The sequence below is a fragment of the Myxine glutinosa genome, chromosome 7 (assembly GCF_964187855.1).
Source record: "Myxine glutinosa chromosome 7, kmMyxGlut1.1, whole genome shotgun sequence".
Classification (NCBI taxonomy): Eukaryota; Metazoa; Chordata; class Myxini; order Myxiniformes; family Myxinidae; genus Myxine; species Myxine glutinosa.
This window is the reverse complement of record NC_136267.1, coordinates 1,223,969-1,248,921: the sequence shown is the minus strand read 5'-3', so window position 1 is coordinate 1,248,921 and position 24,953 is coordinate 1,223,969. Positions and strand designations below refer to the sequence as shown.

Here is a 24,953-nt window from a genome sequence, read left to right as displayed (position 1 = left end):
CCGGCTCACCTGGTGGTCAAGAACAGTCGGAATAAAGTCGTATCCAATGCCCTCGACCTCGTAAGTTGAAATGGTCGATTTGTTCAGCTCCTCTGGTTGAGCAAGAATGGAACCCATGGGGTCTACTCCAATCACCTACAGGAATGGCACGTGCAGGTGGTTTCTTAATGAGGCTTTGCGATGATGGGGAAAAAGACAAGCATGGTCCCCTTACACAGATGTCTGGCATAAACAAATAGTTTGCCCCAATGTCTGTATTCAAACAGGTCACATGATGGAGTTTAAATAAATCAATAATGGTGCAGGCCGACCTTGCATGTGGGACATTTCTCCTTCAGTTTTCGACCGATTCCAGAGATCGTCCCACCGGTCCCTGCACCGATGACCACCATGTCCAGCTTGCCTAGCAGTAAAAGGTCAAACTTCAAGTAAAAAAATGCTAAACTTGCGTGAAGCAGTGGATTATAAAAGGCAAGCTCAAGGTTTGAGTCCAAGTAAAGGAAACTTGTGCTTTGTTTCCACTGTATGGGCAGACTGGGCCTGGCAGAGAACACCGTGTTTTCCTCCAATCAAATTGTTGTGGCAAAAAGCACATCATGCTTTGTGATTTCACAGGCACACAACGCCCATTCAGGGCAAACAGAACGCTCAGGTAACACCGGTGCAGCTTACCACCACATTGATCCAAAATCTCCTCGGCGGTGATGTCATAGTGTGCCAGTGGGTTCCCAGGGTTACGATACTGCACACGAGGCAGGACAGAGTTATGAAAATTAAAAACCCATAAAAGTGAGGAGGATACAAGAAGATATCCCAGCCCAGCCCTCTCTCTTCCACAGATCTCCTAATGTCCCTCTCTCACTCCCTCTTGTTTCCCACACCCTTTATGATATGGTCTGTGTTAGCTCTTATAAGAGCCTCGACCTAGTATACCAAAGAAAAAAAAAAACCTCTGATGTAGGAAGAATGCAGATATAGGTGCGGGAAATGCAGGGGGTCTTCTTCATTCGTATGGAGCACTGCTGGTTAGGGCAGTTATTTGTAATTTGTTCATGGTGGTGGCGAAAACTCACCTGCTCTTTGCAAAGGACACCAAGGGATCTTTAACGTCCACAAACGAATACCGGCAGACAGTATGCCCGTTTAACGTCCAACCCAGGGACGGTACACACATTGATGAATCACCCTGCCTTTGAATCACCAGGACAACAATTTATAGCTGGGTCGGGATTTGAACCCAGGCTTGACAGCTGAAGAGGTGAGTGGGTATACTTCTAGGGTCTAGGCCATCCTATCAGCCACATTCAGTACAGAGGGTGAAAACCTGTCAATTTTTCAAATTGAATGCTTGATCGGCCTGATTCAGTCAAAGTACTACTAAACGACAGGTTCGTTTTCCGATTTATGTTCAAAATACAACATGAAAATGAAATCAAGTTGCCCCTCGATCATTAACTGACATTTGTGGACGGACGGACAGACAGACAGAAGTGAACAAATTGCTTAACCCCGCTTTTCATTTCGTGTGCGTGGGGTAAACATATTATTGATGAGGATTCCGGCTGAGGAGTCGGGTAAATATAGAGATCGACTGACCTGGTCCAGGATGTGAGCATTTGGCATGTTTTGTTTAAGTCTCCAAGCGACCTTTACGTGGGACTCGTACGAGTCATAACTCGCTCCTGTTGGTGTTCGTACAATATCTGAACCCAGGGCTCGCAAAACATCCACCTAATGTGGGGAAAACAAATTGGTAATAACTCGAATAACAAACCCGGTTCACAGCACCGCAAGGTTTGGGTCAAAGCAGGTGAATAATGAAACAAATGCTGTCACAATCTCACCTTCTCATTACTCATCTTCTCCGGCATCACAACAATGCACTTGTAGCCTTTCACTGCTGCCACGAGGGCCAAACCAATTCCTACAGGCAGGAAGGTGGAGAACTCAACATGCAACACTCGTGTACCCACAACATGCACCACGACCACTTTTGTGTACCCACAACATGCAACACAACCACTTTCCTCGTGCACCTACAACATTCAACGCAATCACTTTTGTGTACCCACAACAAGTAACAACTACTTTCCTACTTTCCTCTTGTACCCACAGCATGCAACACAACCACTCCCCTCCATGTTCCTGTAACAAGGAACACGCCAACATACCTGTATTTCCTGAAGTCGGCTCAATCAAAACATCTCCTGGCTTTAACATTCCACTTTGTTCTGCATCCTCGACCATGCGCAAAGCAATGCGGTCTTTGACACTCCCACCAGCATTAAAAAACTCACACTTGGCCACTGCAGCATGGGACACTCGGTACCATTAGACAAAGGCACAAAGGTTTTAGATGGATATATTTGAACCAAATGATTACATTCATAAACGGAGTACGTACACAGTTCACACTGCAGGCCGTGCGCTTTTCCGATCTTGTTCAGATGAACCATGGGTGTGTTCCCGATGTGCGAGAGGATGTTCGGCAGAATCTTTGGCTTTGGGCTGCAAGAGATTGGAAGGGGGAGGTGAGGGAGGGCGGTAGGAGACAAAGTGAAAGGTTGATGTTAGTTTGTTGGTCAAATCCATGTCATAACCAATGGAGAGTTATCAAATAACTCGGAAAACAAAACCTCGTCCCGTTCTCTCACCTTTGCTGCTGATGCACGTGCACAGATGCGGCCTTGATATTTTGTTTCCAAGTACAGCGGCTGGGCAGGCCTGGTGACACCCATTCATCATTTGCATTCTCATTGAGGCAAGTTGCTACCCACGGAGCACCCACTCCATTCTCCTCAATTATTTCCTGGTCCTGTGTTTCTTGGGTCGTTGTAGAACAAACACTGTGAGTACTTTCCTCTTTCATCCTCGCAAATTCCCCAACTGGAATCATGTAAATTCAGGGCCAACATCAGAATCTGCAATGCATTCTGTTGATTTTGCATTTAGGATGTATTTTTGCATCGTACAAGTTTCATACGAATTTCAAATAAACATTGTGATCAAAAACTTATAAAAACTTTCAGCATTCTGACCAACTAATCAAATGAAGACATTATAAATGTGAGTGTGTGGCGGACACAAAAGCCCACTGGCGTGGTGACATCATTCCACGCACCAAGTGGGCGGTGGCCACGTCCGAGGGGTAGGCGTGGCCTCATGATATACACCGGGCGACCAGCCCGGAGGAGTTCAGTGTTACAGTGTAGTCTTACAATAAAGACGTTCATATGTTACCGCTTGTCCGCTTCCTCCTTGCTCACAAGCAGCGCGCGTAACGCCGCGCTTTACTGGTGACCCTCGACGTTGGATCTGCCATAGCGATCCTTCCGAACACAACGACAAGTCAATGGCGATTAAACTTCCCGAATTTTGGGAGGCCCAGGCCGAGGTCTGGTTCGTTCAAGCCGAAGCCCAATTTCAGCTTCGGCGCCTCACCAACGACGACCTGCGCTACTGCCATGTCGTCGCCTCCCTCGGGCCCGGCACGGCCGCTCGAGTTGTGTCCGTCCTTCGCCACCCACCGGACGGCCACAAGTACGAGGCACTCAAGCGGCTACTCCTAGCCACGTTCAGCCTCACGGACGACGCACGGGCCGACCGCCTCCTGGATCTCCCCGAGCTCGGTGAGACGTGCCCGTCGGTCCGAATGGACCATATGCTGTCACTGTTGGGCGACGAAGCCCCCGGTTCGCTATTCCAGGCGCTTTTCCGTCGCCAACTTCCAGCGCAGGTTCGCCTCGCGTTGGCCGGGACCGGGCTAACGGAACCCCGAGCATTGGCGGCCGAGGCGGACAAGTACTTCGCCGCTTCGGACACGCGGGCGAGCGTTGGCGTGGCCGTCACGGCCTTCGACGCTGCTGTTCCACAGCATCATCTTCTACAGCACGCTGAGTTTCAGCAGCATGCTGATACGCACCTCGTGAACGCCGCCACGCCCCGCCCACCGCCGCGGCGAAAACCGCCACCGCGGGGAAACCCGTCGACTCCACCGGCCTGGCGGAGCCAGCCGCGCTCCTCCAGCTCCACCACCTGGTGCTGGTTCCACGCCAAGTTCGGCCACGAAGCTCGGCGGTGTCATCCGCCATGCTCCTTCAACGGGTCGGGAAACGCCCGGGCCGGCGCTCAATTGTGGCGATGAGCGCCGGCCGTTCGAGCAGCCTGCTGTTCATAACGGACACCTTCTCCGGGTGCCGTTACCTGTGCGACACGGGAGCACAGGTGAGTGTCATTCCCGCCGGCACGTCAGACAAGCACGCCGCGGGTGGGGGCCCCGCGCTGCTTGCCGCGAACGGGACGCCCATCCGTACGTACGGAAAACGCTGCCTCTCTCTGCGGTTTGGAGGGCAGGTTTTCCGATGGACGTTCGTCACCGCCGACGTGCCCATGGCACTGCTTGGCGCGGACTTCCTGTGCGCTAATGGGCTCCTGGTCGACGTCAAGCGCAGACGGCTTGTCCAGGCCGAGACGTTCAGCTCGCTCGCATGTGCGTTGCCCAGCTCAACGAGCGGCTTGCCAAGCGGCTTGCCGAACGATTCGGTTCCGGCCACGTTGGTCTGTACGCTTCCGGCAGCGGACGCATTCACCCGCCTCCTCGCCGGCTTCCCGGCCCTCACGCGGCCCACCTTCTCGGCGGGGGCCGTCAAGCACGGGGTGGCCCATCACATCCCCACCGTCGGGCCACCGGTCTACGCCCGGGCACGCCGCCTCGAGCCGACGAAGCTGGCGGTGGCAAAAGCGGAGTTCGCTACCCTGGAGCGACTCGGCATCGTTCGGCGCTCAGAGAGCGCTTGGGCGTCGCCGCTGCACATCGTGCCGAAGCCCGGCGGGGGATGGCGACCGTGCGGGGACTATCGCCGTCTCAATGACGCCACGACTCCCGACCGCTACCCCGTCCCCCACATTCAGGACTTTTCCGCCCGTTTGGCGGGCAGGTCCTTCTTCTCGAAGGTGGACCTCATACGCGGCTACCATCAGGTCCCCGTCAGGCCGGAGGACGTCCCAAAGACGGCGGTCATCACGCCATTCGGACTCTTCGAGTTCCTGCGCATGCCCTTCGGTCTGAAGAATGCGGCTCAGGCGTTCCAGCGACTGATGGACAGCGTCCTGCGCGACTTGGATTTTGTCTACGTCTACCTGGACGATATCCTCGTCGCCAGCGCGTCCCGCGAAGAGCACCTACGCCACCTCCGCACGCTCTTCGAACGCCTGGGCCAGCATGGCCCGATTGTGAACCCCGCAAAGTGCCGGTTCGGCGCCGCCACAATCGATTTTCTGGGGCACCGTGTCACCAGGCACGGAGCCGTCCCCCTGCCGGCCAAGGTGGAGGCGGTGAAGGGGTTTCCGCGCCCCCGCACGATCAGAGGGCTGCAGGAGTTCCTGGGCATGGTGAACTTTTACCATCGGTTCCTGCCCCGTATCGCCCAGCTCCTGCGCCCCCTGCACGAAGCTCTCCGAGGTAAGCCGGGCAAAGGCGACGTTACCTGGACCGAGCAGATGCACACGGCGTTCACGGGCGCGAAGCTCGCCTTGGCTAACGCCACCATGCTCGCGCACCCGGCGCCCGATGCACCGATCGCCCTCACCACCGATGCCTCGGACTACGCGGTGGGCGCGGTGCACGAGCAATGGGTGCGTGGAGCTTGGCAACCGCTGGCGTTCTTTAGCCGGCAGCTTCGCCCGCCCGAACGCCGTTACAGTACCTTCGACCGCGAGTTGCTCGGACTTCACTTGGCGGTCAGGCACTTCCGCCATCTGCTCGAGGGCCGGGCGTTCACTGCCTTCGTCAACCACAAGCCGCTGATCTTCGCGATGGGCAAGGTCACCGAGCCGTGGTCGGCCCGGCAGCAGCGTCACCTCTCGGCCGTGTCCGAGTACACGACGGACATCCAGCACGTCGCGGGGAAGGACAACCCGGTGGCGGATTGCCTTTCCCGGGCCGTCGCCCACGCAGTCCACCTCGGCATCGACTATGCCCGGATGGCAGCGGACCAGGCCGCTGACCCCGACGTCCAGGCCTTGCGGACCGCCGTCACGGGCCTCCGCGTCACCGAGGTGCCGTTCGACGGCGCGGGCGCGGCCCTCTTGTGCGACGTCTCCCTCGGGCGTCCTCGCCCCATTGTGCCCGCGGGCTGGCAGCGCCAGGTGTTTGACGCCATCCACGGCCTGTCCCACCCGGGCGCGAGGGCCTCCCAAAGGCTGATCGCCGACAAGTTCGTCTGGCATGGCCTCCGGAAGGCCGTCCGCGGCTGGGCCAGGACATGCCTCGCGTGCCAGCGCGCCAAGGTGCACCGGCACACCCAGGCCCCGTTGGCCCCGTTCACGGTGCCGGAACGCCGGTTTGACCACGTCCACGTGGACCTGGTGGGACCTCTGCCCCCCTCGCGGGGTTTCACCCACGTCCTCACCATGGTGGACCGCACCACCCGGTGGCCAGAGGCCGTGCCCTTGGCGTCGACAACGGCGGCCGATGTCGCGCAGGCTTTCATCGCCACCTGGGTCGCCAGGTTCGGCGCCCCCTCAGACATCTCATCCGACCGCGGCCCCCAGTTCACCTCGGAGCTCTGGGGGGCGGTTGCGCAGGGGCTCGGGGTCCGGCTGCACCGAACCACGGCCTACCACCCCCAGGCTAACGGCCTGTGTGAGCGATTTCACCGCTCATTGAAGGCCGCGCTCCGGGCCACCCTCCGCGACGGCGGCTGGGTCGACAGGCTCCCCTGGGTCCTGCTGGGCCTCCGGACGGCGCCCAAGGAGGACCTGCGCGCATCCGCGGCGGAGTTGGTATTCGGGCAACCGCTGTGGGTGCCGGGCGAGTTCCTCCCCGACTCCACGGCACCATGGTCCGTGGCACAGCAGCGCTCCGCTCTGCAAGAGACCGCCCAGAGGTTCGCCCCGGTGCCAACGGCATGCCACGGGCACCCACCGACGCACGTCGCCCCGGAACTTCGCACGGCGGAGTACGTCTTCGTCCGCCACGATGCCCATCGGACACCACTGCGGCCCCCGTACGACGGGCCTTTCCGCGTGCTGGAGACCGGGGCGAAGCACTTCACCCTGGACATCGGCGGTACTCCTGACCGCGTTTCGGTAGACCGCCTCAAGCCGGCCCACCTCGATGTGGACCATCCACCGCCAGTGGCCCGACCCCCACGTCGGGGCCGCCCTCCTGCGGGCGGACCCCCGGCACTGCCCAGCCCCGCCGCCACGGCGCCCCCCGGTCCTGCACCCATCCCAGGGGCAGCCAGGGGCATCCCACCTGGTATCCCTGCACCCCGGACGCCGCCGATCGCCAGGGGGCGCTTCGGCCGGGTCATTCGTCTGCCCCACAAACTGGCCCTCCAGGTGCGCGGGAATTCTGGGGGGGCGCGTGTGGCGGACACAAAAGCCCACTGGCGTGGTGACATCATTCCACGCACCAAGTGGGCGGTGGCCACGCCCGAGGGGTAGGCGTGGCCTCATGATATACACCGGGCGACCAGCCCGGAGGAGTTCAGTGTTACAGTGTAGTCTTACAATAAAGACGTTCATATGTTACCGCTTGTCCGCTTCCTCCTTGCTCACAAGCAGCGCGCGTAACGCCGCGCTTTAAGTGACCGTTTCATCTTGTAAATTCTTAGTGACCTTAGCGGAGGCGACTTATCAATGTACTGAAGGGGAGCTGGTGTATTAATGACTGGCTGTCAAGAATCTGGCGAGTTGGTGACTGACCGTCGGAAATCTGGCGAGTTGGTGACTGACCATCGGAAATCTGGCGAGTTGGTGACTGGCAGTCAGGAATCCGGCAAGTTGGTGACTGACCGTCGGAAATCAGGCGAGTTGGTGACTGGACTTCGGGAATCCGACGAGTTGGTGACTGGACTTCGGGAATCCGACGAGTTGGTGACTGGCCGTCAGAAATCCGGCGATTTGGTGACCGTCGGAAATCAGGCGAGTTGGTGACTGGACTTCAGGAATCCGACGAGTTTGTGACTGGCCGTCAGAAATCCGGCGAGTTGGTGACTGGCCGTCAGAAATCCGGCGAATTGGTGACTGGCCATTGGAAATCCGGCGATTTGGTGACTGGCCGTCGGAAATCCGGCGAGTTGGTGACTGGCCGTCGGAAATCCGGCGAGTTGGTGACTGGCCGTCGGAAATCCGGCGAATTGGTGACTGGCCATTGGAAATCCGGCGATTTGGTGACTGGCCGTCGGAAATCCGGCGAGTTGGTGACTGGCCGTCGGAAATCCGGCGAGTTGGTGACTGGCCGTCGGAAATCCGGCGAGTTGGTGACTGGCCGTCGGAAATCCGGCGAGTTGGTGACTGGCCGTCGGAAATCCGGTGAGTTGGTGACTGGCCGTCTGAAATCCGGCGAGTTGGTGACTGGCCGTCAGAAATCCGGCGAGTTGGTGACTGGCCGTCAGAAATCCGGCGAGTTGGTGACTGGCCATCAGAAATCTGGCGAGTTGGTGACTGGCAGTCAGGAATCCGGCAAGTCGGTGACTGACCGTCGGAAATCAGGCGAGTTGGTGACTGGACTTCGGGAATCCAATGAGTTGGTGACTGGACTTCGGCAATCCGACGAGTTGGTGACTGGCCGTCGGCAATCCGGCAAATTCAGCACTGTTTCAGGAATCCTGACAATTAGTGCCCATTTGGAGATGAGCTGGACGTTTACCATTTGGGGTTGGTCATTGACCGACCAGGATCAAGTCAGGCGGTGACCGTCTAGAGTTTAGCTAGTCAGGCTTGTTAAAGGCAAGGAAGAGGACAAAATGTGCTGTTATCATGCAACAGAGCATAAACTGGAACGAACGGGCACTCAATAGAGCACATACCTCTGTCAAGTTGAAACCCTTTGTTTTGTATCAAACTGATAGCCCGGATCTGGATTTGGACCTGAACCAAAATCTAATTGGTTTGTTCTTGTAACCTAACGAACTCAACCACCTAGTTTTGTCACAACTCATCCACCACTTTAAAATATGCTCAATATCATTTTTTCCCCCATCTCTCAATGGCAAAGAATCACTTGATAAAATGATAAAATTCTAGTATCTGGATCCAGACCTGGACTTTCACCAAAATCTAAATAATTCTTCCTCGTCACACACTAAACCTGTCCACCAAGTTTCAACCAAATGCATCCATAACCTGTTGAGACATCCTGCTCACAGACAAACAGACAGGGGTGAAAACTTAACCTCCGTCGACCTTCGGTGGTGGAGGTAATAATCGTTTAAAGGGGCTGGATAAATGCAATAAGTTCATGGAACAAGAGAGTGTGGAGAGTGAAATAAGAGTGGTACATTGATCGCTTGCCAGGGTGAACGCCAGATAACAAAAGTTTAACTGTCAAGGTTATTGGCACGAGATAATCATGTTTTGATGTTGACATGTTATCTGCCTGAGGCTGCTGTTCCTTGAATATTGTTGCGGTTATGAGAATAAAGGTAACCCCCCCTTTTTAGTTAGTTGCACTACAACATGTAGCCTCGCTTAGTTTAGTTATTTCTTATTAAATGTAAGCATAGTCCTTTCCTCTGTTAGTATGCGTTGACAGGCCAGTAAGTGTAGGCTTCGGTGCTCCTTGGGCTGGAACACCACGTGCTAGGGCCTAGAACAAGTCTGGCAGGCCCGAAGGAGGAGCTACAGGGGAGTGGCCGGTAAATGGCAGGCAGCCAATGAACGCTACAGGGGAGTGGCTCACAACAGCAGCCAGAGGAGGGGCTTGGAACATTCGGGTAAGACTCTGCGGCAGGGCTACAAGACCCTGCCCCGGGCCCCCCGCGCCAGTCGCCCAGTCCCTCGGTCTACGAGTGCCCCAGTGACCCAGAGAGAGTGAGAGGTGTGGTTGAGAGTCAAAGTGAGAGTGAGAGTAAGAGGTCAGTGTCGGAGAGTCAGAGCCCCAGTCAGAGTTTCTGTCCAAGAGGTCTGTGAACGAACGCTCTCCGCCCCAAGCTCTCTCTGTGCACGAACACTCCCTGTGCCCTGCGCTCTGCGGCTGTTAATCGCGCTTGTGAGGACAGTCCCTCCCGGGGCCACAGACGCACGATCTCCCTGCCTGAGCTCCCTGCACACGTGCCGCGAACACTTCGAGGGCCACACCCGGCGAGCTGTCCGGAGCTAACGGTGCCAGGACGCGTTTGGAGCACGTACTTTTCCTTCCTTCTTTTCCCTGTGTGAGTGAGTGGGCCCTTGTCCGGGGATTAAGTAAGATTGACTAAGTATCTGCTCTGTGTCTCTTCTCTTTACCCTGATCACTGTATAAATTGTAAATAAACCTGTGTTCTTCCTTCCATTTGACCATGCACATCATTTCACACCATTGGCCTAGCATCGCACGAATAAAACCGCTCAATCGGGTTCAATAAGAATTAACGGCACGAGTCACATGACACGCAAACCGCTTGGCGTATCCGATTAGCATGGCTTGTGCGAGGTCCAGTCCCCGTTCTCGTGGCGGCGTGTGTAATGAAGGTACGTGGGGATTCGACCCAATACCCTTCCGCACGCTCGCTACGGGAGTGGCGGCTCGGCCTTGTGGACTCTAAGCTCGAAGGAGCAAAAGGGTTTAACCCCCTCTGTACGTCGACGGGCTCGAGATCCGCAACAAATTGGTGTCCGGGAGTGGGATAATTGGACCTAGAGTGCGCTTCACGCACTCAAAAATTTTGAGTGGATGAAATTTAGTTTAAAAAAAATTTTTTTTTTTTCGTGCAATGGCTGGCCAAAGCGACCAAATGCCGGTGGGTATAATGAATGAGGTGGAACTAATGGCCCAGGACCAGCAGAAAGGGTTGGTAGTGGAGGAAGTTGAAGTAGGGGCGGCAGTAGATGAGGAAAATGGCGGCGCCTCGCACGTGGCGGCAGAAGCCGAGCCCGCTGTTCCAGTGGGTTTTGACCTGCATACCCAGGGGGCAAACCCCCCATTTTTTGTGAAAACAGACACGGTCTGCTATAAAAGGTTTTTGTATATGGTTGGATTCCTTAGACCCCCAGCAACAACTTCCAGGTGGACAACCTTTCCAACAGGCTACTGTAACTGTGCAATTCAAGATGGCGTCCAAGATGGTCGCCATATTTTTAAATCTCCATATTGTCGTCAATTGTTCTTATTTTCATGTGTAATACTTTGTTTCTCTGGTTTTCAAGGTCAGGGAATCTATTTATGATGGTTTCAGAGTGATATGATGTGTTTTATACCATGTACCAGGCCTAATATTTATTACATTGTAGCGGCTACCGCTGGGTATACACAATCGCCTTGCACCTACCGAGGACGCGGAGCGATCACCATGCCGGGCTCGCCCAGGACGCCCGGGCATGCCCGCTCTCGACTTGCCAGGCCTCGTCCGGGACACCCGGGCATGCCCGCTCTCGACTTGCCAGGCCTCGTCCAGGACGCCCGGGCACGCCCCCTCTCGCCTTTCCCGGGCAAACGCTCCGGGATAATGTGTATATATACACAAAGAATTAAGTTAAGCACCCCCCCCGTTTTTTTACAACCTCGCACATTACAAGTTTGTTGTCGTCAAAACAGTGTAATATACCCATGATATTGCTATATTTTCTGGAGAAGTGATATTATGGTCACATAAAAACATAACAATCATGCCGTTTTCAATATTTTATTCTGAATAATTGAAGGTGAAATTTTTTGGGAATTTTAGGCATATTTTCACCTCAATTTAAGTATGGAGCTATAGGTCCATCACGGACAGTGTGGATGACGTTTATGTTTTCTAACGTACAGTCATTGTTCTGAGAAGACCTCTAGCGATCTTTGCGTCAATAACGTGTGTAGGACCCACGTGATCGGATCACTGACTCAACCAATCACTTTTTTTCACTTTGATCACTCAATTTCATCAATGGATAATTGCTAATGTCATACCAATCATTATTTGATCTCACATACCTTAGAATATATGCCAATGTATACATATACACAAAGAATATATATTAGGGGGTGCTTACCTTAATTCGTTGTGTAGGGGTGCTTAACTTAATTCTTTGTGTATATATTGCTGCCCGATAAACGGGCTTTTCAGAGTACCCGAGGTGATTTGACATAATAAAGAAACTCGGACGAATTCCAGCTTTTTGTCGCGTCCATTCTTTCGATTTACGTTGGAGCATAGCTCCTACATTGGTGACCCGACATGGACACGGCAGTTGCCCTCAAACTGCCTACCTTCTGGGAGGCTCACGCGGCGGTTTGGTTCGCCCAGGCGGACTCCCTGTTCGCCCTGCGAGGCATCACGGCCGACGACACCCGCTTCCACCATGTGGTAGCAGCACTCGGCTCAGCCACCGCGGCCCGCGCCCTGAGCCTCCTCGAGCGCCCTCCAGCCGCTGACAAATACGAGGCGATTAAAAAGCTCCTACTCGACGCTTTCGCCCTCTCATCAGCGGAACGCGCACGGCGCCTGCTCGACCTGCCCGAGCTCGGCGACACGCACCCGTCCGAGCGAATGGACGACATGCTTTCGCTGCTCGGCGAGCACTCTCCGGCATTCCTGTTCCGGGAGCTGTTCCTCCGTCAGCTGCCTAGCCCGGTACGCCTCGCCCTGGCAAGCACGACGATCACGGATCCCCGCGCCCTCGCCAGGGAAGCCGACAAGATCTCCGCGGCAGGCCAACGCATTGGAGCAGCAACCTGGAGCCCACCGCCGTCCGAAGCAACGCCCATGGCACCCGAGCACCCGGCACGGTCGACGACCGAACTGCCGACGCAATTGGCGGCCGCCGCGCCGACCACCTCCAGCACGACGACCGGAGTCTCCACCTGACCAGGCGTGGTGTTATTATCATGCCAGGTTCGGACAGAAGGCCCGGACATGCCGACACCCGTGCACCTTCGGCAAGCCGGGAAACGGCCGGGCCGGCGTTCATTACCAGCCATGAGCGCCGGCCACACGGGCAACTTACTTTTCATCACGGACAAAGCATCCGGACGGCGCTTCCTGTGTGACACCGGCGCCCAACTGAGCGTCATACCCGCCTCCGATCAGGACAGGCAGTCCGCGGTTTGCGGCCCCTCCTTGGTTGCGGCCAACGGATCGGCCATCCGCACCTTCGGCCCGCGCAACATCACCCTCTGCTTCAGCGGCCAACGCTTTAATTGGACTTTTGTAACCGCAAGCGTGCCCATGGCTCTGCTAGGGGCGCCGACTTCCTCTGCGCACACGGACTGCTGGTGGACGTCCAACGGCGTCGCCTCATCAACGCCGAGACCTTCAGCTCCCTGGCATGCACATCGAGCAGCTCCGCTCCGACCGAGCTGGCATGCGCCCTCCCGGCGGCGAATGAGTTTGCTCGCCTGCTCACGGAGTTCGCGGCCCTCACGCGGCCGACGTTTTCGGCCGTCGCAGTACGACATTGGATAGAGCACCACATACCAACCACGGGCCCGCCGGTCTACGCCAGAGCCCGCCGCCTCGACCCAGCCAAGCTCGCCGTGGCCAAAGCCGAGTTCGACGCTTTGGAACACCTCGGCATCATGCGGCGCTCCGATAGCGTGTGGGCTTCGCCACTACACATCGTCCCAAAACCAGGGGGGCGGCTGGCGCCCATGTGGCGACTACCGCCGCCTTAACGATGCTACCACCCCCGGCAGGTATCCGATCCCGCGCATCCAAGACTTCTCCGCCCGTTTGGCAGGACGGGTCATTTTTTCAAAGATCGATTTAATACGGGGATATCACCAGGTACCTGTCAGGGCGGCCGACGTCCCAAAAACGGCCGTCATCACGCCGTTCGGCTTATTCGAAATCCTGCGAATGCCGTTTGGTCTCAAGAACGCGGTTCAGGCATTCCAGCGCTTGATGGACGGCGTGCTGTGCGACCTGCCGTTCCTCTTCGTTTACCTGGACGACATCCTCGTCGCCATCACGTCCCGGGCCGAGCACCTCCTCCACCTCCGAACACTGTTCGGGTGCCTCAGCGAGCACGGCCTCATCGTCAACCCGGCCAAATGCCACTTCGGCACAACGGCCGTTGATTTTTTGGGCCACCACATCACCAAGAACGGGGCCGTGCCGCTGCCAACCAAGGTCGAGGCCATCACCACGTTTCCGCGTCCCCGCTCCATAAAGGCCCTGCAGGAATTCCTGGGAATGGTGAATTTCTATCACCGCTTCGTGCCCCGCGCTGCTCAACTCATGCGGCCCCTCTACAAAGCCCTCCGGGGCAAGCCGGCCAAGCACGACGTTGTCTTGTCCGCAGCAATGGACGCGGCCTTTAAAAGCTCAAAGCGGGCCCCCGCCGACGCAACACTGCTCGCTCACCCGGTGCTCAACGCTCCCATCGCCCTCACCATGGATGCCTCTGACTACGCGGTGGGCGCCGTACATGAGCAATGGGTGAACGGGGTTTGGCAGCCACTTGCTTTTTTCAGCCGGCAACTCCGGCCGAACGAGCTCAAATATAGCACGTTTGACCGTGAGCTCCTCGGTCTACACCTGGCCTTTCGCCATTTCCGCCACCTCCTGGAGGGCCGACCCTTCACGGCGTTTGTCGACCACAAGCCGTTTACGCAATGGCCAAGATCACGGAGCCGTGGTCGGCCCGCCAACAGCGCCACCTCTCCGCCATGTCGGAGTTTACCACGGACATCCGGCACGTCGCCGGCAAAGACAACGCCGTGGCCGACTGTCTTTCTCGGGCCAGCGCGAACGCGGTCCACCTCGACGTGGACTTCGCGCTTATGGCGGCGGACCAAACCACCGACACCAGGGTACAAGCCCTCCCGGCGGCGGACAGTCGGACACGGGCATCCGCCTGGCCGACATCCCCTTCGCGGACACTGTCCTGCTCTGCGATGTCTCCCAAGGCCAGCCTCACCCCATCGTGCCCGTTACCTGGCAACGCCGCATCTTCGCCTCCCTCCACGGCCTTTCCCACCCGGGCCGGAAAGCTTCCCAGAAGCTGGTGTCAGCGCGATTCGTCTGGCACGGCCTTCGACGGGACGTCCGCGATTGGACCAGCACCTGCACAGCCTGCCAACAGGCCAAGGTCCACCGACACACCCAGGCCCCGCTGGCACCTTTCACCGTGCCCGAACGACGTTTCGACCACGTCAACGTGGACATGGTGGGCCCCCTCCCCCCATCACGGGGTTTCACACATCTGCTCACCATGGTGGACAGGACCACCAGGTGGCCGGAGGCCGTTCCTCTTGTCTCCACCACCACTGCCGACGTGGCGCATGCTTTCATTGCCACCTGGGTCGCCCGCTTCGGTGCACCGGCGGACATCTCGTCGGACCGCGGACCGCAGTTCACCTCCGAGCTGTTGGGCGCGGTCGCCCGCAACCTGGGGGTCAAGCTCCACCGTACTACGGCCTACCACCCCCAAGCCAACGGGTTGTGCGAGCGATTCCACTGCTCCATGAAGGCCGCGCTCATGGCCGGCCTTCAGGACGGCGGTTGGGCCGACCGGCTGCCGTGGGTCCTTTTGGGCCTCCGCACGGCCCCCAAGGAGGACCTCCGGGCATCCACCGCCGAGCTTGTCTACGGCCAGGCGCTATGCGTCCCGGGCGAATTCGTGCCCGACGCTACCAGTCCCTGGTCCGCAGTTCACCAGCGCTCGGACCTCCAGGAGACCACCCGACGGTTTGCCCCTGTGCCAACGTCCCACCACGGTGACCCCCAGTCCTACGTCCCCCCAGCACTTCGCACAGCGGAGTACGTTTTTGTGCGTCATGACGCACATCGGGGGCCACTCCGGCCGCCGTACGACGGGCCCTTCCGGGTCCTGCGACGGGACGACAAGTCGTTCGTCATCGACATCGGCGGCAGGTCGGACCGGATTGCGGTGGACCGCCTCAATCCGGCGCACGTGGACATCGACCAACCGCTACGGTTGGCCCTTCCGCCGCGGCGAGGCCGCCCCCCGTCCATGGTGCCCCCCACTCGACCGCCCACCACCACACCGGACCCCCCCCCCCCCCCCACGACCCGCCAGGGGTCGCTTCGGCCAGGTCATCACGACCCCCCCTTAAATTGACCCTGCCGGTGCAAGTCGATTCTGGGGGGATGTGTGTAGCGGCTACCGCTGGGTATACACAATCGCCTTGCACCTACCGAGGACGCGGAGCGATCACCATGCTGGGCTCGCCCAGGACGCCCGGGCATGCCCGCTCTCGACTTGCCAGGCCTCGTCCAGGACGCCCGGGTATGCCCCCTCTCGCCTTTCCCGGGCAAACGCTCCGGGATAATGTGTATATATATTGCTGCCTGATAAACGGGCTTTTCAGAGTACCCGAGTTGATTTGACACAATAAAGAAACTCGGACGAATTCCAGCTTTTTGTCGCGTCCATTCTTTCGATTTACGTTGGAGCATAGCTCCTACAACATGTTAATTTATTATCTTAAGGCGACCTTGACAGAAAATCTACAATAACAATACACAGTAGTTTACTGTTGTTGTAAGAACAATAATGGTACAGAAAGGTACTAGTTACCAAGAACAGATTACATGAGAAATGAACTACTGCATGTGCTTCACAGTTTGGAATGCAAGCCAAATGGCTGAGGCAAATATTTGTAAAATTCATGTCAGTGATACACGCCACAATGTTGCATCCTATGAACAGGTCTACCACTCAATATAATGCTGCAATACAAGTGTCCATGTGAACAGCTAATGGTATACAGTTAATTGTCACTGTTTGAGTCACTGCTGTCACTACTGTCGCTGCTGTCAAATGCTGCAATGTATTTCACTCGGCTGCACTTGGTGGCTGATCCCTGGCAACGACATACAATGTAACAGGCCACGTTCTTCCTGGCACAGGAACAGTTCCTGTTGCAGCCTTTGGTGCAGCCACATGCAACAGCCTTTGTAATTGTCTGTGGCCAGGCTGATTGAGTTGACAGGACTGGAACTAGTTTCCCATCCTCCAGAGCCCAACCATAATCCACAAAAGGGGGAAGCTGAGGCTTGGCCACATGTGCAGTCTTATCTATAATAGTTGCAAGAGCTGCACGCTGTAGATGTAGAAGGAATGTATGTTCTGTTGGTGGGAGTAGTTTCAGCATGGTTGACCTGTTGATCAGGAATTTATAGGCTCTAAGCTTTCCAAGATCGCAGTCCTCAAAGTCATCAGATCTGTTAGTGTACACAGCAATGACAAGTTTGCGTGCCTGGTTGATGAGGTCTGATGTGATCTGGTTGCGGTTCTGACCTTGCTCACCAAAGTGTTCGAGCTCAGTTATGTCTGTGGTATAGCTACGGTTCAACCAGGTCTTTTTGCCAGTGAAGAATGGGTAGCTGGTCGTATCCCTTCCACTCAGGCTGTGGATGAAGGGAAGTGCACGACATTTCGAAGGTCCTAGTGACCTAGCCATTTGGTGTATGGGCAGATATGTCTCTGCAGCAGTTCTTACCCACAGTTCAGGAAGATCTTCCAGAATGCTGGCAGCATAGTAGATACAAATGATGATTATATCTGTGTCATTGCCATGAATGACCACCCTATCAACACCTTCATTCTGGACACTATAAATAGCATGAAGCATTACTCTGGTATCAGCCTCCTGCTGTGTAGACTCCAAGGCAGTGATGTCGGTGGCTGACCCTTCAGTGACCATCATGCTCTTGGTTTCTTCATTGAAGCCTCCACCTAAGTAAAGGTGAGTTGAGCCCAGTGCTGGATTTAGCTGTTCACTCTTGCTCCATGTCTCACACAAGAAACTCAGAAGGGCTGCTTTGTTAGCTGACAGAGAAGAATTCCTGTGGGTCAGGGGCTTTGTACTGCTCACTGACCTCAAACACCTTTGCTTGCCTGGATTGGCCATACCCGTGTTGCTGTTCTGCTGATTTGAGGCTTTGTTCACTGTATCGGTCGCAGCAGAAATGTATGATCTCTGTGCCAGCAGGCACATCTTTCAGCAGCTGCTCCTTGTAGCGATCAGCAATGTTTCCAAATGTCTCATTTTTCTTGAAGGACCAATGGCGTATGGCATGCATTGCATCAACCACTACTGTTGTCTTCCAGTCTCCTTGTGGCAGAATATCAGCACTGGTCACTTGTCTCCTCCTTCAGTGTTTTCACTAGACTAGCCTTTGTACCTGCAGCCCTCATGGTTCCATCTTCATTGAATAAAGATGGGGGTACTTTACTGCACTCGTGTTTGCCAATAAAGTTGACGACAGACGTCTCCACCACTGGCATTGATCTGTGTTATGCGAAGAAGGGCAGTGACTTCATCACTCTTGCCTGTTGCACTCTTCCCTGTCGACTTTTTTGGCTTTGCATTTTGGGTGTGGAATGTTTTCAGTTTCACAATGGTTGTTTTCTTCTGATAACCAGATATGGAACTGGACAGTGCTTTCAGACCAAGTTCCTTCACACCTGTGAGATGTTCCTGCACTGCAGCATCTGCATGCTGCCCTGTTGATATGTTCACCAGAGCTCAAATGTTCATCTTGTCGAGCCTTCATGGCCAAAACTAGTTTGTCTGTTGTTGTAATATTATATAGTCCCTGTGCACCAAGTCCTTGACATATTATGCACTTTGTGTAGTCAATGTCAGTGTCCTGGCGTCTCCTCTTGGGTTCCTTTTTCAGTGACAAGCTTCCTTCCACCACCCGTTTCTCTGCCTGGGTCATCATCGTACCTCTCATGCAATCACCTGCAACAGCAAAACCACCACCATGTTATGCATACTAGCAACTAGAGTAGGCCTACATGCAAGCTATTGATATGCTACACTACATGCAAATTTCTGATATGCCAGACTACATGCACACTACACAATGGCCACACCACTACAGATCACACAGTTTTGGACATTTCTGCCCACATGATTTTTATGAGACAAATGGCATAAAACACATCATATCACTCTGAAACCATCATAAATAGATTCCCTGACCTTGAAAACCAGAGAAAAAGTATTACACATGAAAATAAGATAACAATTGACAATATAGAGATTTAAAAATATGGCGACCATCTTGGACGCCATCTTGAATTGCACAGTTACAGTAGCCTGTTGGAAAGGTTGTCCACCTGGAAGTTGTTGCTGGGGGTCTAAGGAATCCAACCATATACAAAAACCTTTTATAGCAGACCGTGTCTGGTTGACCACTCTTGCAACTAGAGTAGCAGTCATTAATGACACAATTTAGCGTATACATGGCAGAGTCAAAATGTGAAAGGAATAAAATGAGTGAAGAAAGGAATAAAATGAGAAGAAATGAACAAAATGTGCAAAAAAATGGACACCATGAGGGAGGAAGCAAGGTGTAACATGGAAGGGTTGGAAAACAAAATGGATACCCAGGGGGCCAAAGCAAGAAGGGAAATGAGAAGTGATATGAAAAAAATGGGGGAGGACATTGGGCGCAAGCTGAGCGGGAAGGTCGCGGTGGTACGCGACGGGGTGAAGCGGTGCAGAGAACACATGGAGAGTGAGGTAAAGCGGAGCACAGCCAAGTTGACTGGGGCAATGAGAGTCTGAGTCGCGACGCGGGAGGAAATGGTAGAGAAACCGACGATCGTCAAGTTGGGAAATAAAATTTTGGGGGCGCCGGCAAAGGCTGAATTGGAAAAAGAAATTTTAGGTGCGCCGACAATCGTCGTGTTAGAAGAAAAGATGGGGGTTGAAGAGACAGAGAATGAATCACGGGAGAAGGAAATGGAACACGCACAAAGTTCGTGTTTGCACCGTGATTCCGTGCTTGCTAACAAAATTAAAAGTTTGCAGATGCTGGCAGAGAAGCAGGGGAAGGAGAGCCCCGAGGTGAGTGGCGCTAATGGCGGGAATGTGGTTGACGCAATCGGGTGCTCGGCGCGCTTGGGAGAAAGGCGAGACCCGGGCGTTCGCATAGGGCCCATTGTGCGGTGTATGAGTGAGGGTGGTCCGATTTGCGAAGGGCCCATTGTGCGGTGTGAGAGGGAGTGCGTACCGGAGTGTGTGGAGAAGGAGTGCGTACTGAAGTGTGTGAAAGGCATGAGTGCGCCTAGGTGTGCAGGTACGAGTACGAAGTGTGAGGGAGAATGCACACCCGAGTGTGTAGAAAAAGTTTGTGCACTGGAGTGTGCGAGAACGAAGTGTGTGGGGGGCGCGTGTGCGCCTGGGTGTGGAGTGGGTCGCGCCTGGTGAGGACACGGCCCAGGCATCGACACGGACCGGGGTAGTCCATAGCGGGACAGGTAACGAACGCGAGCCCCCGGTGAGTTGTGTGCTGCAGGGACCGGAGGGGATCGGTGCTGCGTCGGTCTCACAAAGACCGGCATGCACGATTCGTGCCTTCGGCCCCCACACTGTATGGTTGGCGCCGTATGGCAGTGGCGGCAAGGGCGGTCGGCCGGGTTCGAGGGGAGGTATAGGTTTTCGGAGCCGCGCACCTTATCGGGTGAGGTGCTCGCATGGTGGCCGGTTGGGTCATCGTGCGTGGGACCGCGAGGCCCCACACAGGGATAGTGCCTGGCACCTGGGCCCATCAATCCCTCCCCCCTCGGATCGTAAATGCCGGACGGACACCACATACAGGCGACCAACCACCCGCATGGATCGCTCGGCCCTTCGAGGCCGAGCCATGACAACGTACATCCACATGGAGAGGCTCATAGTCTAGAGGACTGGGGGGAGTAGTGTAACCCACATGGGGGAATGGTACTGACCATTCCTCACACAGGGGGGCCCATGAGCATTCGTTTATGGGGATGGCAGTGTTAGGCAAATGGAGGGGCCAGCAATGGTTGCCTCCATGGGGCACCGAAGCTAGCCGAGGGAGGGCTAGGATAATGATAGGGATTTAGAAGACCTTAGGGACAAGATTTAAGTAGTGACACCTGAACTGCAGAGGGGACTGGAGAGTTTAGGTGGTTGATAAGAAAAAGGTGTGCAGTGTAAAGGGACGACGAGGGAAGCATGAGTTTTGGGGAAATTAGGTAGGTAGATGATGCTGTGTGTCTGAGGAATTGTGTTGTCGTGTGGATAGAATTGTGTTGAGGTGTAAGAATAAGTGGTGTGTGAATAAAAGGTGTGAAAGTAGTTGGTGTGGAATGCTTGGTGTGGAATGAATGGTGCGAAGGATTGAATGGGGGGAAGTGGAACCCATTCGCGGAAGCCCGTGGGGGGTAGTGTAAAGCCAGGTAGAGGGCATAGGTAAATTGCATGGATATTGACACCTGTGGTGCGGGTAGTGGAAAGAAGTGTTTTGTAGGGTGCACGAGACTGTGGAATGGCTGGGCGTGTGGCTTAATTGGTGAGTGGAGTTATTGAGGCACTCCGCCACTGGTAGCTTGTCGGCCAGGTAAGGCCGCAGGTAGGCTCTGGGAGCCGGTTAGGGTAGTTGTTGTGAGTGAGTGGGGCCCGAGGATCCCAGGAGTGGACCCGGGTTGCCCGATGCCAAGGTGGGCAAAGAGGAGGTAAGTGCCAGGGAGGGCCTTCCCCGGTTAGTGCAGTGTCAGGAGCAGGCAAGCTCGGGAGGCGGCTTCAGTGGCGGAGGTGCGCAGGTAGGTGGACCTGCTGGTGGAGCCACATGACCCAGCCCCGAAATTGTGCGAGGGCACAGTGCGAAAATTAGTTGGGGGTGAGACTCAAATTTGGAGGGCACCACAGTGTGGGCAATGGGAATTCGGGTTCTTAGAACCACATAGTTTAAAGAGGCCGATTGGCAGGGTATGACCCTGGGTAGTTTAAAAGTGTAATGTTATTAGAGGAGTTAGGATGTGAGATCCCTTCGCACCATCCACAGCCAGTCACCGAGGAGGACGAGCTTCACACCAGGGCTCTGTAAGGCGTTTGATAGTAAGATGCATCACGACGTGGGTGAGACATTGTGTTTGTTCCATCCCTTCCTTCCTGGGAGGGATTTGGAGACGGATTTGGAGTTAGAGGGGGATTTGGGGGACAAGATGTAGAGACGGATTGTAAATACAAGGGGGGCTAGGGTAGTGTAGCCAACGGTTGGGGGTACTGACAGCTAGGGACGAGCTTGCTCCGCTCGCTCTTCCGCGTCCCTCGCACCGCACCAGGTATGGTGGTGCCGGGTCACCTTGTTTTTTGCATGCTACCGTGTGCTTTTCCCCTTGCTTGTTGCACCTTGTCTTCCCTCCCCGCCCCAGGACCATTTTGGAGGCCGAACTGTGCAGCACCTTGTCTTCCCTCCCCGCCCCAAGCAAATACAGGGGGATCTGTGCAGCATCCATTCTGCACCATCACACCTGTGCCGCCAAACTGTGCAGTACTCTGCTGCCAAACCCACCTTGCTGCACCCTTGCTACACCTGTGCAGCTGACATGTGCAGCATTTTTGCTGCCACACCCATTTTGCTGCACCCTTGTCACACTTTTGGACCACAAGCCTTGTGGCCTCGCACCTCTGCTGTGCCACATCTTGCTGCAATTCATCTTGCACCTTTGGACCACTTGTTGAGTGGCACTGATGCCAAGCAGTTGGACCACATGAGTGGCCATGCTGGCAAATAATAAAAAGCAATTGTGTGCTCTTGTGTGCCAGGAAGGAAGATGAAAGACAGATGGTCCTGATGCTTCATATGGCCTGTATGCCGGTCAGGGCCAGGCGGTTTTGTTAGCCGCACACAAAATATGCAAGATGCAAGCAGCAAGTGCCATATGTGCGTTGATTCTTTCCTCCAATTTGCATTGTAAATAAAGATTAAGTCTGTGCTTGTAAATATATGTGCTTGTCAATATAAGAATGTGCCCACCGGCTATGTGTTTAGTTTGAAAATACCGGAAATACTCGGATAGTTGTGGGGGTGAGTCTGATAGAATAGCTGCTCAACGCATTAGGAGGGACATATCTAGTGTTAAAAATGTCGCACACATGGGTCAGAATAAATGTTAGGGGGATTACACCTATGTGTCACATTAAACATAATGGTAAGATTGCATGCCAGACTCTACCGGTCGTTCCGATGTTGGGGTCGAATCAGGACGAGTCTGGTGAGAGAGGGGGGTAGTGTTGCGGTTGTGAGAATAAAGGTAACCCCCACTTTTTAGTTAGTTGCACTACAACATGTAGCCTTGCTTAGTTTAGTTATTTCTTATTAAATGTAAGCATACTACTGTGTTCGAAAAGTATCCGACCTTTATTTTTCGTGCGTAAAAAAAAAGAAGCTAGGGAGGCGTTGATTGGTGCACGTATGTAGGTGATCCTAATGCACATGCGTGAATTTTTTCCCACCTGCAGAAGCTGTCATTCGACGGCAGACCGCCGATGAGTGAGGACATGTAAGTGAGCGCCGTCGGATTTTCGTTTTTGACAAAATGACGGAAAAACTTGAACAACGCTACTGCATCAAATTTTGTGTAAATCTTGGCGATTCCCAAGTGGAAACGATCCGCAAGATTCAACACCGTTCATTCCATTATGAAGGAGGATTTGGGCTTCAGGAGAATCTCAGCTAAGTTCGTACCAAAGCTGCTAACGATTGAGCAGAAGCAACTCCGTTTGGAGATCGCACAGGACATGCTGGAGACTGTGAACAGCGATCCCAGCTTCCTCAACACAGTGATCACTGGCGATGAGTCCTGGGTTTATGGGTACGACCCAGAAACCAAGTTGCAGTCATCACAATGGAAGCATCCAACATCCCCGAGGCCCAAAAAAGCAAGGCAGGTCCGCAGCAATGTCAAAGTCATGCTGACCGTCTTCTTCGACTCCAGAGAAGACATCATGCGGAATGCGACGGACCAGCTGCGCACCATCCCAAAAGAGGCGTTCCAGCGCTGTTTCCGACAGTGGCAGAACCGTTGGGAGAAGTGTGTGGCAGCCCAAGGGGACTACTTTGAACGAGATTATTTAAAAAAATTTCTCTGGATGCGAGTATCTTTTATGAACAAAGGTCGGATACTTTTTGAACACACTACGTAGTCCTTTCCTGTGTTAGTATGCGTTGACAGGCCAGTAGGTGTAGGCTTCGGTGCTCCTTGGGCTGGAACACCACGTGCTAGGGCCTAGAACAAGTCTGGCAGGCCCGAAGGAGGAGCTACAGGGGAGTGGCCGGTAAACAGCAGGCAGCCAATGAACGCTACAGGGGAGTGGCTAACAACAGCAGCCAGAGGAGGGGCTTGGAACATTCGGGTAAGACACTGGGGCGGGGCTGGCTATAAGATGCTGCCCCGGGCCCCCCTCACCAGTCACCCAGTGACCCAGAGAGAGTGAGAGTTGTGTTTGAGAGAAAGTGAGAGTGAGAGTAAGAAGTCAGTGTCGGAGAGTCTGTGGCCACGTCTCAATTTTTTATATTGAGCACTTTCGGAGATATAGAGGTGCAACGTTTTCGGTTTTTCCAAGATGGCGGCCGAACCACATGACCGACGACGTCATCATTTTTTTTTCTCTACCAGTTTATTCCGACATGGCACTCAAGAAATTTCATCTTGATTGGATGAAGTTTTGTACTTGTCGAATTACTTGTTGCTCATTGTAAAGAACTCTCCATGGGGAATAAAATATGTTAATGATGATATCATAGGTGCCTCCATTATGACGTCATAATTCGACGAGTACAAAACTACATCCGATCAAGATGAAATTTCTTGAGCATAATCTAGGAATAAATTAGTTTAGAAAACAAATAATGATGGTCATCAGTCACGTGGTTCGGCCGCCATATTTCTCCAAAATGGCCGATATAAAAGTACATTCCGGCAAGTCCTCGGTCTCTGACCGATTTTTCATCTGTTTGTTACTTGCCGGAAAAATTTTCCGGCAAGTATGTTGATCTGTTCGTTTGTCTGTTTGTCTGTCTGTTTGTCTGTCTGTCTGTCTCTGTCTGTTTGTCTGTCTGTCTGTTTGCAGCACTGCGTCTACACCGTTGCACGTAGAATCGCCAAACTTTGCACACTTATTGGTCTTGCCCTGGAATAGACTGTGCCCAATTGATGACGTCATCGGTGACGTGGTTCGGCCGCCATCTTGGAAAAACCGAAAAACTTTGCACCTCTTTATCTCCGAAAGTACTGAACAGAAAAATTGAGAAATG

General features: G+C 54.5%; 2 protein-coding genes across 12 annotated transcripts in view; one reads left to right on the top strand and one right to left on the bottom strand.

Moving 5' to 3' along the window:
- LOC137430958 (Na(+)/H(+) exchange regulatory cofactor NHE-RF3) overlaps nt 1-24,953 on the top strand; it is a 166,715-nt gene that overhangs the window by 82,354 nt on the left and 59,408 nt on the right. The window lies entirely within an intron of this gene.
- The window catches only part of LOC137430957 (cystathionine beta-synthase), a 54,759-nt gene that overhangs the window by 17,688 nt on the left and 12,118 nt on the right, over nt 1-24,953 (bottom strand). For all 10 annotated transcript variants that reach the window (XR_013623999.1, XM_078781231.1, XM_078781233.1 and 7 more), the window contains 8 exons: nt 2,655-2,886; nt 2,405-2,508; nt 2,172-2,306; nt 1,845-1,924; nt 1,597-1,731; nt 673-742; nt 312-403; nt 10-135 (listed from right to left, as the gene is read on the bottom strand). Coding sequence is in view for 9 of the 10 variants with exons in the window: in XM_078781231.1 (XP_078637357.1) it covers nt 10-135; nt 312-403; nt 673-742; nt 1,597-1,731; nt 1,845-1,924; nt 2,172-2,306; nt 2,405-2,508; nt 2,655-2,886 (974 nt within the window). In the remaining variant the exon portion in view is untranslated. The remainder of the gene's footprint in view (nt 1-9; nt 136-311; nt 404-672; nt 743-1,596; nt 1,732-1,844; nt 1,925-2,171; nt 2,307-2,404; nt 2,509-2,654; nt 2,887-24,953) is intronic.